Source organism: Chiroxiphia lanceolata, chromosome 1 (genome assembly GCF_009829145.1).
Source record: "Chiroxiphia lanceolata isolate bChiLan1 chromosome 1, bChiLan1.pri, whole genome shotgun sequence".
NCBI lineage: Eukaryota > Metazoa > Chordata > Aves > Passeriformes > Pipridae > Chiroxiphia > Chiroxiphia lanceolata.
Genome location: NC_045637.1, coordinates 127995496 through 128011490, shown reverse-complemented (window position 1 = coordinate 128011490; position 15995 = coordinate 127995496). Strand labels below are relative to the sequence as shown.

Below are 15995 nucleotides of genomic sequence, written 5' to 3'. Positions count from 1 at the left end.
ATTGATGAACAAGTTCAACAATACTGGGCCCAAGTATTGGGGGACACCACGAATGACAGGCCTCCAACTAGATCCTGTGTCACTGCAATCTACCTATCAGCCAGTGCTCAATCCACCTTACTGTTCACTCATCCAGTCCACACTTCCAGAGTTTGCCTATGAGGATGCTGTAATAGACAATGTTGAAAGTTTTGCTGAAGTTGAGGTAGACAATATCCACACTGCTGTCCCTTTGTCCATCCAGGTAGTTGTTTCATTGTAGAAGGCAATCAGGTTGGTCAAACATGATTTACTTTTAGTGAAGCCATGCTGACTCTCCTTATCACTTTCTTGTCATCCATGTGGATAGACATGCCTACAGAATGACAAGCTCCATTACATTCCGAGGGATTGAGGTGAGGTTGACTGGCAGGTAGTTCCCTGGGTCCTCCTTCTTGCCCTTTTTGAAGATGGGGTGACATTTGCTTTCACCAGTCTTGAGGCACTTCTCTTGATCACCATAACTGTTCAAAGATAATCATGAGCAGTCCAGCTATGGTATCTGCCAGCTGTCTAAACACTCATGGATGTAACCTGTCAGGGCCCATGGACTTGTGGATGTCAAGTTTGACTAGGTGTTCTCTAACCCAATCCTTCTTGACCAAGGGAAATTCTTCCTTCCAACATTCCTTTACCCTGATCTCTTGGGTCAGAGATTCCTGGGGGCTGGTCTCATCAGTGAAGACCGATGTAAAGAAGGCATTCAGTAAATATGCCTTCTTTGCATCCTCTTTTACCAGGGTCCCCCCTCCATTTAGTAACAGGCCCATATTATCTTTTGTTTTCTTTTTATTATTGATGTATTTGGAAAAAACCTTCTTGTTGTCCTTCACATCCTTGACCAGATTTAATTCCAGATGGGCCTTGGCCTTCCTTGTCTTATTTCTACTTACTCTGAAAATCTCTCTATATTCGTTCAAAGTAGCCTGACCCTGCATCCATCTCTTCTGTCTTTCCTGCTTACGCTTGCAAAACGACAGGAGTTCTTTATTCATCCATGCAGGTCTCTTGCTCCCTGTGCCCAATACCCTGCTCATTGGGTGGCATCATTCTTGAGTCTGGAGGAAGTGATCCTTGAATATCAACCAACTCACTTGGACCTCTCTGCCTGCAGGGCCCGTTCCCCTAGGATTCTTCTAAGAAGATCCCTAAAGAAGCTGAAGTCAGATCGCAGTCTTACTTGCTGCCCTGTTTCCTTCTCACCTCATACCGAACTCCACAATCTCATGGTCACTACAGCCAAACCTTCACATAGCCAACGAGGCTATGACAGTTTGTTAGTAGGTCAAGCAGCACACCATTCTTTGTGGAATCCTCCACTACCTGTGACGGGAAGATGTTATCAATGCTTTCCAGGAACCTTCTGTACTATTTGTGCTTTGCTGTGTTGCTTCTCCAGCACATGTCAGGGTAGTTAAAGTCCTCCACAAGAACCGATGCCTGTGACTTTGAGGTTGCTTCTAGCTGCCTGTAGAAGGCCCTATCAACTTCTTCCTCCTGATGAGGTGGCCTGTAGCAAATACCCACAACAGTGTCACCCTTACTAGTCAGTCCCTTTATCCTAAACCATAAGCTCTTGACTTGCTTGTCATCCATCCCAAGACAGAGCTCAATACATGCCAAGTGTTGCCTCACATAAAGGGCAACTCCACCACCGTGCCTTCCTGGTCTGTTTCTCCTAAACAGTGTGTAGCCCTTCAGGACAGCATTCCAGTCATGTGACCTATCCCACCACACCACTGTAACTGCACTGAGATCAAAACCCTGTGACTGCACACAGATCTCTAGTTCCTCCATAGTCTGTGCATTGGTGTACAGGCACTTTATAGAAGTATTTGATTGCGTCAATATCCCAGTAGGGGTGCAAAGGGACGACCCATAGTCCTGTCTTGTAATTATGTCTTTGGCTGCTTGTGCTTGCTTGAGGTATTCCCTCTTTAAGCTTCCTTTTGCTACTAGAGTGGTCACTATAGTTCTCCCCTTCCCACACCTTATCTCTGTCGAGCCTGGCCCTGTTCCCACCCCCCTTCAAAGTCCTGCCAACTCCTGAGCTAAGATTCTTTTTCCAACTTTGAGATAGGTGGACCCCATTTTCTTCCAGCAGGTTAGGTGTTGTATAAACTGAACCATGATCATAAAACCCAACATCACTCTAAAAATAAAACAAACTGGACAATAAAATTCAACAAAAGTTAACACATGCAGATTTTTCCGAGTTGTGGCACATAGATATATCCGGGTTTTTTGTGCATACACAGAAATAATTCAATAATATGCAGTAAAATTTAAAAGAAAATCGTAATGGTTAAGGTGGAATAGGAACGAAATTTAAAACATCTCAGGAACTCAAAGAAATTCAATGTAGCAGTGTAGAACCTGAATCAAGCAACTATTCATTGCAAATTAAATCAATAGAATCAGAGAAGGTAATTACTGATGAACAAAACAGGTAATTAAAAATCTTTTTTGACTTGAAAAGTTCAACATTTGGCAGCGTCTACCTCACATCAATGGAATCACCAGCCCTCAGTACCACAGATTCTCTTCCATGAGTTGCTAAAAGCTGCTGTTCTCTAGCTCATATCAACAAGCAGACATACATCATGACTCAACTCTGGGAATCTAGCTGTTTCATAACTTTGCTTTAGTTTATGTCAAAAAAAGATGACTTTCCCAGTTACCACACAAAATGAACCAGCTGTGTATTTGTAACTGAATAAATTGCATACATCAGGTCTGCATGGTACAGAATGAGAATGTTTGGTGAGAAACCTAGTTTAAACACTAGTAACTATGATCAACTATGTTCACCTAAATGCCATTCAAACTCTGAAGGCCCATTAAACACACCAGAACAGCAAATACCTGTTTTCTCAAGAGATCAAAAAAAGTTACAAAAGCCAAAACTTCAAAGCGGTTTCAGTTGGAGAAGTAAAAATTACATAGTGATGGCATCCATATCACAGGATGGTGGTCATTAGAAGGGACTTCTGGAGATAAGTTTTAGTTCAATCTCCCTGCTCAAAGCAGATTGTTCACAACATTGTCCATGCTGAATCAAAGATAATTGAGAACCCAAAAGGTTAAACTGAGTATTGCAAAACCCTCAGATTTTTATGGTAGTACACAGGAGGATGGTAGTAAATAGGAAGTCACGACCCCTGAGAGATTTTCATAGGTTGGAAGCAAACACTTCAAATTTGAATTAGAAGAACACTCCTCCCCTCCACCCAACGCAACAAAAAATCCCCCAAAACTGCATAAACAAAACACCAATCCCTCAAGAAAAAAAAAGCCAAACCAAACAATCAAAAAACAAAAACCAGACAAACAACAACAACCCACCCACACACCCACTATTATTCCATAGGAGAAAGAATGCCTCAATTCAAACCTTACAACCATTGCAGATTATTGTCAAGGGCATCCTTAAGAAAACACAGTGCAGTAAACCAGTACAGAACACATGGAATAGCATACAGCAAGGCATTATTTCAAAAATCTTTAGAAATAAAAAATCAGATGGCTGCAAGTCATAAACAGCACTTACAAAAACTGAAGACAGACTAAATTCAATTAAAAAAAGCATGGTTCTCAAAAAATGGACATAACTGGTCCCAAAAGGCATATAATGAAGCTGACTTCCTAGACAAAGTCTCAGCTACACATTCCCCTATCCTGTCTCCCTCACAGAAGGAGAAGCAAAATACCATCTGAATTGCATGAGCTCACTACTGTTCAGTTTTATTATTGCTTCTGATACTTTAGCTGAACTTTATAAATCCTATACTAGATATCCCTTCAGATCACTGACCAGCAATTCTCCCAGTTCACTTTCTAGATCCTCCCACAGGAGGAGGGGGAAAACAAAAAATTCAATAAACAACTCAGAAAAAGAGTGCAAAAATTTAATTTAAGCCAGAGACGCACTGCCTTATTCACAGCATCTTACCATTCATCATTTGAAAAGAGCCACTTTTGTTTTTCATGATTTGTTATTAATCATGTTATCATCAAATCGCTGATGTTATGCCTGAAATATTTCTTATTGCAGGCAAAACAGAGGAGACAGTTCACAGAAGAAGAGCTGAAGGGAAGAACTAGCTCTTCACCAGGCAAAGTAATTAGATCATACCTGTTCTACACAAAAGTTTCTTAAGAGCAGTCTTTGCCAGGAAGGGAGAAAAGGGGTAGAAGACAAAAGCCAGCCCAGTTTCCTTCTTGCTGGTTTAACTGAGAAGACTTCAGAGCACGTGTACTATGTGCAAAGTAAGTGGACAGCAAAGTAAGTCCACAGTAAATTGACAGCACATGTTCTTAAGTAGTAGTTTACTAGAAATATTATCATCCTCAACCTTTTAACATTTTTAAATACAATTCTTTAAACTGTTAAATGGAGACATAATAAAATGCTGGAGAGTTTATTCTACTGATGCCTAGCAACTCAGGGTAAATGTAAAATGCTGTATGAAAATGCTATATTATTACTGTGTTTTTGCATAAACCTGTGCATGTATTTCATCTCTTTTTAAGCGTGTGCTAAACATTTACAAATCTGTAATGGAAATGGAAATGATGTTTTTAATTTTCCAATGGTTCAAAAGTAAAAAAAGGGTCACTGTCATTGTATAACCCATCTTTCAGTCAGAAGTGAAAGTTGCAAAGCATTTTGCTGTCCTCAGATTTCTCTTTCTGGTGTTATTGGAAAGCTTGTCTTCTTGTTTAAATGAATTTCCTTTTAATCTCCTCCCTGAGCTGCTGGATAGATGGAGCCTCTTAAAAAATTCAGGATATCACTGTAATTGTAAATTGATCTGCTTCTGTGGCAGAAGGCTGAGTCCCTCCATCCAGGAAAGAGACTGTCTTCTCAAAGTTGTTTTTCAGACAAATGATTAATTTGCACTCTCTCTTGCTATTATATTATCCTTTAATAGAAAAGTAGTTTTTAAACAAAACTACCACTTTTTGGACTGTTTTATTCCTGGCAACATACAGGGAAGAAAGACAACTGACAAAGCCAATGAGAAATATTTCCTGGCTTGAATTTTTTTAATTTCCTAAAGGAGAGTTTGACTCTACTTATATAGGAACTAAAACTGTATCAAGACAACTGAAATGCACATATTCATCATTGCTTAAGTCCTGAATTAATGTAATATATTAATAGACACAAGAAAATTCCCCACAGATTTTTAATGCAGAGTTAAGGCTGAAACACTGTTATGACTATGCAATCCTTAAAACAGACACGTAACTCATTAGGATCAAAGTAGAGGAAATTATCCATCTACTGTGGTGCTGAATCCACATAGCCTATTTGCCTTTGGCTCTTTGGTTATGAGATCTGGCATCACTTGGATTATTTCACCTAATCCATCATTAGCTTTCACGTGTCCTATATACTGTGCAACAAACCTAAATTTAACAAACCCAACTCCCCATCAATTACCACACTGAATATATTACATGTCAGCACAGGGCACAAAGATTAGACATGCTGAATTACACCTTTCTTTGTGAAAAGTCAATATTTTTAGAGCACTGTTAATGATGCTGACTCCGATTGTAATAAACGTTCCTTCCTATTGTGGACAGGCACTAATACTCTGACCTTTATGTACAAGACAGAGCTACTAAAAAAAATAAAAACCTCAGAAGACACAGAAGACACATGAGAGATCCCAGAAACAGTGCCACAGAGTCACTAATGTGTGTTTTTTTAATTGTATTATTTGCTTGGATGGTGGAATCCTGTAAGATGACCTATTTTTTTCCCCCTATAATCCTACCAGTAAGCATTAGTAATTTAGATTAACTTTCTCCCTCCACATAAACAAAGCACACAAAAAGGTTGTTACTTACAACAAAAACTAAATACACTGCTGTTGTGTTATCACAGCATCCTTACTTACCGGTCTTCCACAAATACACTGATGAAGTTTGAAATTCACTTTGTGCACGAGCGTCCCAGATTCCCAGCAGCAGAAGCATGAGAACTCCCACGCACCGGGCTGGCACGGCAAAAACCCCTGGACCACGGCAGAAAGGAGCGCTCCCCTCACTCAACCCCATGCCTCCAGCAGCCTGCTGCTGCCTCCAAAACCCGCAGCACGACCACAAAACCTTCTTCAAATAATACTCCCCTCTTCAGAATTTCTTCATGGGGAGAAAGGGATTGGAAACCTCTCTTCTGCTATTGTGCATGGCAGTTGAAAAGGAAAAACTGTTTAACACCAGGGAACAATAGAGTCCTCCTCGCTTGCTCTTGCTGCTGCGGCGGCGGCTACTCCTGCTCGTATGGTTGCTGCTCCACACTCTTCCATTCAGCGGTTATAGCACTTTTCCATCAGCTAAAAGCGAGACAGCTGTCCGCAGGGGGCTCCAGCTGACTGAGCAGGTTATCTTGCTCTGGGAGGCAGCAGTCATTTACACCAGCTGGAGAGAGTGAGAGACAGAGAGAAACAGGGATGAGGAGAAACACAAATAGCCCAGTGCTGTAATCTCAGCGCAGAGTGACTGCAAAAGGCTGGCTTCCCAGACACGTCTCTCCCTGGAATATCCCAAATGATACACACTAAGAAGAAAAGAAGAAATCATCATCAGACATGCTTCAGAAACACAAGTCATTCAACCAGAACAGATACAAACAGAACAATATATAATAATTAAGAGAGCATCAGACGTTTATCCTGATAACAATATGTATGCTGCATTAACTGCTCTGTCAACAACAAAAAAAATAAGTGATTACACATGCATAAAACAGACAATTAAGACCTTACAAGGAAAATGGAAGAAAATGTAGGAAACAAACAAACAAAAAACCCACATTACATTGTCTTGCATATTTATCAAATCTGTTTCAGGTAATGACATATAGCTATTTGTTATGGGGACAGAAGAATATATGTATATGATAGTGTGTATGTATGTGTAAGCATATCACCCCTGTGGTAGATGAAGCGTGCACATAATATATAATGCAAGATAACATCCTTTCCTATCCAGTAAGTATGTACACATATATACATACATAAATGTCAACTGTGTAATTTAAAATAATTTCAAGATCAAGTTATCAATCATTTTACATATGAAAGTATTCAGGATACATTAGGCTGTCAAGATGATACAAAAACGTGGAGAGAGAAAAGCTTTTAAATAGGGATCTTTATCTATCCCGCCCACTACACAGTGAACAGATGCAATAACAAGCCTAAAGATTGGGCTTCTGACATCTATAAACAAGGAAGCAAATGAGGAATTTTCAAGAAAACCTATATCATATTCAAAAAGTTACATTAAAAATGCAAACAAAAATACACAGTATGAACACAGGACCCAGAGCCGAAAAATGATGGAGCCATTGTTGTTTAAAGAAGAAACCCTCAGTCAACCTCTCTTGGGACGCCTGTCATTTTGCACAACCTTCCTCAGATTCAGCCTTTTCACATGCATTAGACTAAAATCAGTCGTGATCAAATAATTCCCAAGTCCTTGCCTGTTTAAATATTCTGACATCAGAGCAAATTAGCAATGTTGAAGGTTGCAAATTCGTCTTTGTTTACTTTCCACTCTGTTACGCCTCTAAGAGGGAATTAAAGGCTCAGGGAGCTCTAGCACCATGAGGCTGTGATTAAGAGAGATAAGCAAGTGTGGATTACTGTTCCTCAGCTGTTGAAAAAACAGGCACAATCAGGAGATTATAGGTTGATAAGGGATACACAGAAAGCCATGATCTTAACAAATTTATAGCATCCTGATGTAGAACTTGTACCCTCAGCTAAAGCACTTCAGAAGATACATTTTATTCACTTATCCTACATCGTGCTGTATTCACTTTAGAAAGCATGGATCCCCCTTCAGCCTGTGCTTTGTTGAACTAGACAAAACACTGTTTTAAATTAAAATTCTCTCTGAGTTTATTGATTTATAGCAATTTTGCAGCTAAATTTGGGGTTAATCATACGCACGTTATTTAACAAGCTATGTAGAGGGACTTGAGAATATTCAACCTAATAAAAACAATGCCAGATTCATAATTTATGAAAAATAGGATTAAGACTCTAAGGGCTTAAAGAAGTTTTAAGAACATTGGGAAATCTACGGCAATAGCCGTATTGACTTGCATAGTTAAAATAAAACATAGTTTACACATTCCTTTGAAAAATTAAGAGTAAAAATATTTTAGCCAGAGCTATGCATCAGAGGAAAAGTCAAGCTTATGCAGTGACCAGGGGAGAAGGCACCCTTTTTGGAGTTATTAAATACAATGGATTCTACCTAGAATTTTTTATGAATGTATAAAGAAAGCCTCTGAGAATATTTGTACGTGACGCAGATCATCTGGAAACATCATCAGGGAACAGATCATCCATGTAGTTGGCACAATGAATCAAAGTGGGTTTTGACAGCAGAACAAGCAGTATCATGAGAGAGGGTAAGCAATACATACACAAACACTCAAATATTTCTATATTTATGCAACTATAGGACCGCATACTTTAAAAATCACTAAAATAGAGATTATTAAAATAAAATATTTTCACATTACTTTTTATGGTTTTACCATTTATTGGTCAAAAATCAATGAACTATGAGAGAACAATTTCATCTTTTTGTTGTAGATGCTATGAAGAATTTAGAACTGTTCAGAAATATGTTACAGAGACAAAACAGAAGAATATTAATAATGCAATGTATCTGTGTGTCTGGAATAAAAAAGAAAAGGATTTCTGAAGAGCTGGTTTTTTCTGGTTTTTGCAAACACCAGATCATTTATGTAGTACGTACGCTATTACTCAGGACAAGAAAAGGCTGGTGATACCACAGGCCAAGAGTAGGCTGATGCCTGAAGACAGAGACCAACACCAACCTCACCAACCTAACTGCAGGGGTTGGACTTTGGACACAAGAGGGAATATATCCTGACTGTAAGCATCCGCTGCTGTCAGCACGCCTTACCCGGAATGCTTTGTTAGAGTTTTCCACCCCAGTGTATCCAGTGTGCTCCTACCCTCCTCCTATTTGCTACTGGAGTTCCCTCCAGTTAACAGTGCAACCAATATTTCCAGTCCACTGGCAATCCATCTTATAATATATACTTAACAATCATAATGAATCAGTTTTTTATGGCTTAGACATTCCCAAAGAAATGGTTAAGTGCTTTTGAGAAGAAACCTCTAGACAAAGCATAGAAATAAACTACAATTGACATTGGTATCCATACCACAAACCTAATATGTCAGTGTTGTCCCTTAGAGCACCAACATATGAGCCTTGGTAGGCTTTTATTCAGACACAATTATTTCTTAGATGTAGATGTGGCACTTAGGGACATTGTTTAGTGGTGGACTTGGCAGAGTTAGGTCAATGACTGAACTCAATGATCTTAAAGCTCTTTTCCAAACTAAATGATTCTATTATTTTATTTGAGGTACAGTAGCTACAGGAAGTCTGTAAACTGCTCCAGCAAATGACTGATAACTTAGCACCTTTTCATTTTCTTGAAAAAAATACGACTAACCTCAAAGACCTTTGTGAAAAAGAGGTAGAGTTAACTCTGAAATATTGGAATTACTTTGTTCATATCTCCAAGCATGAAACGCTAGAGGATGACAAAACAAACATGCCATACCTTTTTTTATTGAAATAGAAATGATAACAAGATATATATTTCAAATACAATCACCCTGCTGGTATTCCTCTGCTACCAGGAAGTCCCTTTTCTTTATGAAATGCCATGAATAAAAGCTTCAGGTTCATATTAATCTGACATTCTGATGATGTATTTCTACACATAGTAAGTCAAAGAGCATGCGAGAGTACAAATATATAGGGCACACTTGTTTCGGGGGTAAACAATACAAACCGAAGAGCTGCATCCAGTATCACTTTCATTCGCCTTCAATTTCAGACTCTGGTTGAGCTAGAATCTTTAGAAAAGTTCAGTCCATCTCTCTAGATCTATAGAAGATGTTTTATGACTCTACAGCTGTACCCCACAAAACCATCTGTTCTGCACGAGTACTAGGATACCACAAAAAACCACCCCAATTCTAAAGAATGAAAATATTTTTATTTCTTCGTAGAAAGTCAAAATCCCCTCCATCTGAACTCTGTTCATTTTATCTCCGAGACTTTTCCCCTCTCTTAAGTGTAAAAATGACAATGCTGTCAAAAGCAATAAGACACCTATCTTCTAGACATCTAACTCTACAGTTTAGAAGGAGTTTATTACAACCATGACTACTGGATAATACAGTACCACATATTTCTGAAAGCACTCTAAATTTGTAACATGCTGATATGGTTCAGTCACCATATTAGGATGCCCTTGGATATATCCCCTTCATGGGATGCAGTGGTATGGTTGCACCCCTAACTTTTAAAGAGTTAGGAAGGTGTAGGATGTTCCCCTACATCCATGTTTGCCTTGCAACATCCATGATCTAAATATTCATGTAACAGCCAAAAAAAGCTTTATTCTCTTCATTCCCTGGCATAAACTCGTGGGCTACAAATTCTATCTTCTGCATTTTGTAAGAGCCTGACATCCATGCAGATATTTTACTACAGTTGCAGGTATATTGTAATAATTGCCTTGAGATGGGAACTGCAAGAATTTTATTAGATATTGAGAACTTCAGGATGGAATAGGCTGTACAGTGCTCTTCTAGGCTTTGCTGCAGATCATTAAGTACTATTTACCAAACTAAGTAACAGTCTTTTATTTTACTTCATATCAGTGCTAGAGAGCCAAGCCAGGGAAGCCACAAAAAATATCCTAAACATGAAAAATCGGAAAAAAAATATTAATATATTTGTTTTTCAAAATCCAGCAGCTCCAATGTTTAAGTCAATTTAAAAATTAAATGTGCTGTGGCAAAACTTGCAGCTGAAAAAAGTTATTTTTAGGCATCCTAAACATAGGGCCTCTAGGTGTCACACTCAACCATGTCATAGTATGCTAGAATAGATTTCTCTATCCTTAATAGCAGGTAAGAGACCCTGATTTTGTCCTTTCATTGTAACACATCCTCTTTTAAACTTGCAATATCTAAAACAAAAAACCAAAACCAACCCAGCCTCTTTCATACAAATAGTATAGATTTTTTATGGTTTCCCAGAGCAAATGTTTTTGCAAATATTAGAGATATCCACAACTCTGTTTGTTAAATTTGTATCATTCTTTTAGATCATGGAATTGGAGAACAAATTAGGAATTTTGAGAGTTGTATGTGTGAGCTTGCACAGAAGTAAAGCATTGCCTGTATAAAATTAACTGGAGTATGTTAATAATGTACACTTAAACTCTTCAGTATTTCATGATTACTTCAAAAAATTTGCAACAAGAAAAAGTCTAGTTCTGACTTTACAAATGCTTTGCTTTGTTAAGGTAGTTAGTAATTCGTGGACTGATTTATCTTTTTTAAGATTTTCTTTTTATTGTTTGATTATACTAGTGGAGGGGGGAGGTGGGGAAGGCAGTGGTTTGTTTGATTTTAATCTAATTTAAATCTAGATCTTTTCCTAGCCATTTTTCATTGGTATGGGGTGGGCTTTTCAGTTATAAAAAAAACGTGTGGTTTTTTTTTTTTTAACCTGGTTGTTGTATTTTTTGTAGATCCCCTTTGGTAGGTAACAAAATCAACTCCTTGGCATGGAACATTCATGGAAAGAAAGCATTTGTAGGGAGGGCACACTAAAGTATGGCCAGGAAGTATGTCTAGAACAGCTTGGTGAGAGATCAAGCTAGAGGAATTCAAGTAAGAAATCAATGAATTTATCAGGAGGGCACCTAGCTTTGGATCAAGATACATGATGAAAGAGTGTATTTACCATCTTTGTTTTCAAGAAAAATGTTAGTTTTAACTTGATGATTTAAACCGAGGAAAGGCTACTGGCCTAAATAGATCAATGCCTTTGTGAAATGCAGTGGGCCCAGAGCTGCAGAAGGCCAGATTAAATTAGATAATTCTACTATCTGGCTTTAAACTCTGTGAATCAATTTGTCATTCTGCCCAGATTATATTGGCTTCATGCCAACTGCATGAAATAGAACCTATTCAAAGATCAGAACTGGCTGCAAAGATCAAAATTTTCTCCGTGACTTTTTTTATGTTAGTTTAAAAAAAAAATGTTTATGAGGAAAATAGTGAATTTTTCACTTTTGGTAATCTTTGCTTCAGGAAAGAAACGTGAACTTTTCTTCTACTGTTCACGTAGATCAGCTGTGCTCTTCTTATCATAACCTCAAAAGAAGTCTGCACAAACTAGACCTCTTCTATAATTGTGATACCAGTATGCACTTGCTTACAGAGTGCTAAGGGGGAAAAAAATAAGACTGGGAACAAAAGTGAGCATGGGACAATAGCTAACTCCAAGTTAGTAAGACGAAAACTTAGGAAAGAGCACGTGATAAAAAGAGCCAAGAAATCAGGACTAAGAAACCTAAGTGGAGAAAAAAAATACTGGGAGGAAATAGTGAAAACCGAATTTGTGTGGTGTGCTATATACTGTTTAGTCTTATAATGCATTTGGCATTGATCTACAGTTTGTGTACCTATGTGATTAAGACTTCACAGGCAATGGAGCTTTTTTAATCCAACTTCAGTTACCTCAGTTTCAGAAAGCCCAACACAGACTTCATTAATGGACAAAACAAACAAACCCAATTGACCATAATTGCCATTTAGAACCAGTTTTCTAACTCCAAGCCCATTATACTAGACTTTCCAACAGACAAACAAAACACAGGATTTTAATGGGACTTTCCAAGTCAACTGCGTTCCTCTGATGTGTGTACGTACTTTTGAAATTTGTATTCCTAAAACCAATGGGAACAGCTAGCCCCTATGCCTAGCATGAACTTATGCTGAAAATAAATGTTTATCCAAGTAATATTCTCACTGGAGAAAAACAGTGATTAAAACTTATAGTTGTACATGCAAATAAGTAGAATTCTTCACAGGCCCCGAAAGGCAGGCAGGGAGATTTCAAAGACGCAATGGAGAGGTAAGTATTGAAATCCCTGACAAGGAGAACAGAAAGAGAATGGTATAAACAAAGAAAATCAGTGCCCATTATTGCCTTTGAAAATCCTCTCCAGGGAGAGCTTAGTAATTTGCACATACCAAATCACCTTAAACAAAAGCCACCTTCAGTCAATTTTAAGCCTTTTCCTTATTAAAATCCTATTGATTGATCATTCTTCATCTAAATGTCTGACAAGCCAATTTCCATTTTCAAGGAGGGAAATGTTGGTCTTCTTTTTCAGGTTATAAATCACTCAAACATTCTGTTATCAACTCTTAAAATAGTTAAGTAATAGAAATTAATAAGAAAATTAAACAAGGCTGCTTTCTTTTGTGAGTTGTTGTTTCATTAGTGCAGGTTTTTTTAACTTAACCAGTATGTTTAGTGGTTTCCAGAAATCGACAGACTCATTAGCAGTGACAAACACAATATAGATGGAAATAGCTTTTAATAATTTGTTAACCTCCTAAGAGTCCTAACTTAGCTAGCCAAAAGTATAGCTGCCTGTTTTGTGCTGGCTTCAAGAGTTCAATAAACAAGAGGAGTATAACTTGAGGAAACTGATAATCGATCTCACACCATTCTGACATGGTGAGGTTAGATTTAAACCATTCTAAATTAACAACCAAAGTTCAATTTTGATTTGCTAACTAACTAAGCCCCAATCCCATTATATCATTAATAATAATATTTTGCAAAATCTTAGGTTATGAATAAAGTTGGAGCACTGAAGATAATATCTCAAAATAAAACCTTCACTCTCCAATTTTTATGTAAAAGCTTCACAACTGTGTTCCATCTGTTATGCTTTGATTACATGGTAGATGCTTTACCTGGGAGGTAGAGGCAAATCTGTTCCTACTGATCAATTGTTGAAAATTACAGGTCACCTGTTGAAGTCAACTCTGGAGCAAAAAGTAAATCTAAATAAGGAAGGTAACAAAGTTAACAAATTCTAAGCAGATATTAATGAAAGCAGGTTATCATTTCAAACCACAAAGACTAGTTTCAAAACACTGCTGACTATGCTCTTCTCCTCTGCTGCACCACCATCCTCTCCTACATTCCGTCACACCAATATTTCTGTGGCAAAAAGCAAGCGAGTAATCAAATCTATGCACCGGGATAGCTGACATCACAACCACATATAACTGGATTTTCTGCATGCAGATGACAATGCATTGAATGCATTCTGTATGCTGCCAAAAAATGTGCTCTAAATTATCAGCATTAACATTAAAATTAGAGCCTCACTAGAGGGATCAAGCCAAGCTTAAGGTGATGTGACACTTCAAGGCAGTAAAAAGATTCATTAAATTTGCACCATTGTTCTGTGGTGACAAAAGACAATATTGTCAGTTTTCTCCAATTGCTATTATATTTGTAGATCTGAAAATAGGATAAAAAGATTACCCAATTAACTGTTAGTGGGAGTTCTGGTACTCTCACAAGTGTTTCTCATGAGGTTCAAAACTAACCGCGGTCTAAATAATTGACAGTTGCATCTATACAATCTCTGCAGAATATGTGACAACTTACTTTGATATTCTGCTCACTGAAGGAAGAAATGGTGTGGAGGAGATTAAAACAAGAAGTTTTCTCAGTGACTGAATTATTATTGAAATACTATAGAAACTTGCAAAGCAGTTGTCTTTAGATCATCTCTGAGTTCAGTTGTAACCATTCAGCTAAATGAGAGCATGATTTCCCTGGGACAAGGAAATTTAATTTACACAGATGGAGTGGAGTGTAGAGCACTAAAAAAATGAAGCATGACTTTGAAACAACAATGACAATATTTGAATGATGCTGAGTTCAGGTAAAAAAACAACCTGAGTTTAGGTAAAGAGATGAACATGATTTATTAGTGCAAAAGAAAAGGCATGTCATGCATAAAGCAAAAGTCAAACTTTACATAAGAACCTGTTTCCTAGATGTATCAATAGGATAAAAATAATTTATGATTCATTCACATATTAACATTATGCTAACAAGATACTAACACAATTTATGTCAGCTTGAATTCTCTTTGCACCAATATATAAATACAGATAAAACATAACTTCAGTTGTCTGGCTGATGTATTGATGCCTGAATAGGTGGTTACTCTTCTGAGATACCCCACACAGCAAAAAGAAATTGTCAAATTTTTGTAATATGCTGCTAAAATACTCTAACCACTAGGTCCAACTCCATCCAGTGCCTGCAGACATTTCTACGTATGCTCCAACAGTAATGTCTCCATCACACAGACTGACTCAGAGGTATTTTCAATGCTTCAATGTTTACAGAAGCAATTTTTAGTATATAAGTATTTAGTTTTTCTTTATATCAACTATAAAACCAAATAATTTTACATGAAGAAAGATGAAGACAAAAAATATATTCTGCTACCTCCCAAAGCTACTAGAAAACCATTATAAGCAACCTTCTTTAGAGACCTTGGAGGATAATTGCATGTTATCATTTTAGTTCTTTCTTCTTACAGATATACAGGCAGAACTATAACATATGCAGAAGTTTGCCCATATCTGATAACTGTATATGATCTTACCTAAACGAGTTTAAGTATCATATGGGCTTTGAATATTGCCCAAATACTAAAACTTGCTGAATAGCAGGACACGTATCTCACTTACGCTCAAATAGGATGCCATTCAATAAATTCAGTAAACTCCTGTAAAGTTACAGTGTTGCCATAGTAAAGTAATATCCTGACAGGATTCAGAAAAGAACTCCATTATGTCAAACACTTCAAACATGCATATGCCTTCACCAAATCGCCTCTCTCTGTCAGTAACCGGTTGACTGGTAGTCAACAAAATACTTGCTTGATTTCCAACCCTGTGAATCAGATTTTTTTTTTTAATATAAAATTTAACTACATTGAGTTATTTGACTACAATGATCTCCAATAA

At 37.5% G+C, this 15995-nt stretch overlaps 1 protein-coding gene across 11 annotated transcripts in view; it reads right to left on the bottom strand.

The window, feature by feature from the left end:
- THSD7A (thrombospondin type 1 domain containing 7A) overlaps nucleotides 1–15995 on the bottom strand; it is a 281746-nt gene that overhangs the window by 192923 nt on the left and 72828 nt on the right. For 9 of the 11 annotated variants that reach the window (XM_032686025.1, XM_032685996.1, XM_032686043.1 and 6 more), the window contains one exon: nucleotides 5952–6474. In XM_032686025.1, the coding sequence (XP_032541916.1) occupies nucleotides 5952–6111 (160 nt within the window). In that variant the 5' untranslated portion in view covers nucleotides 6112–6474. Of the gene's footprint in view, nucleotides 1–5951; nucleotides 6574–13910; nucleotides 13930–15995 lie in introns of those variants that run through there. The other 2 variants (XM_032686006.1, XM_032685986.1) reach the window with 2 other exon arrangements.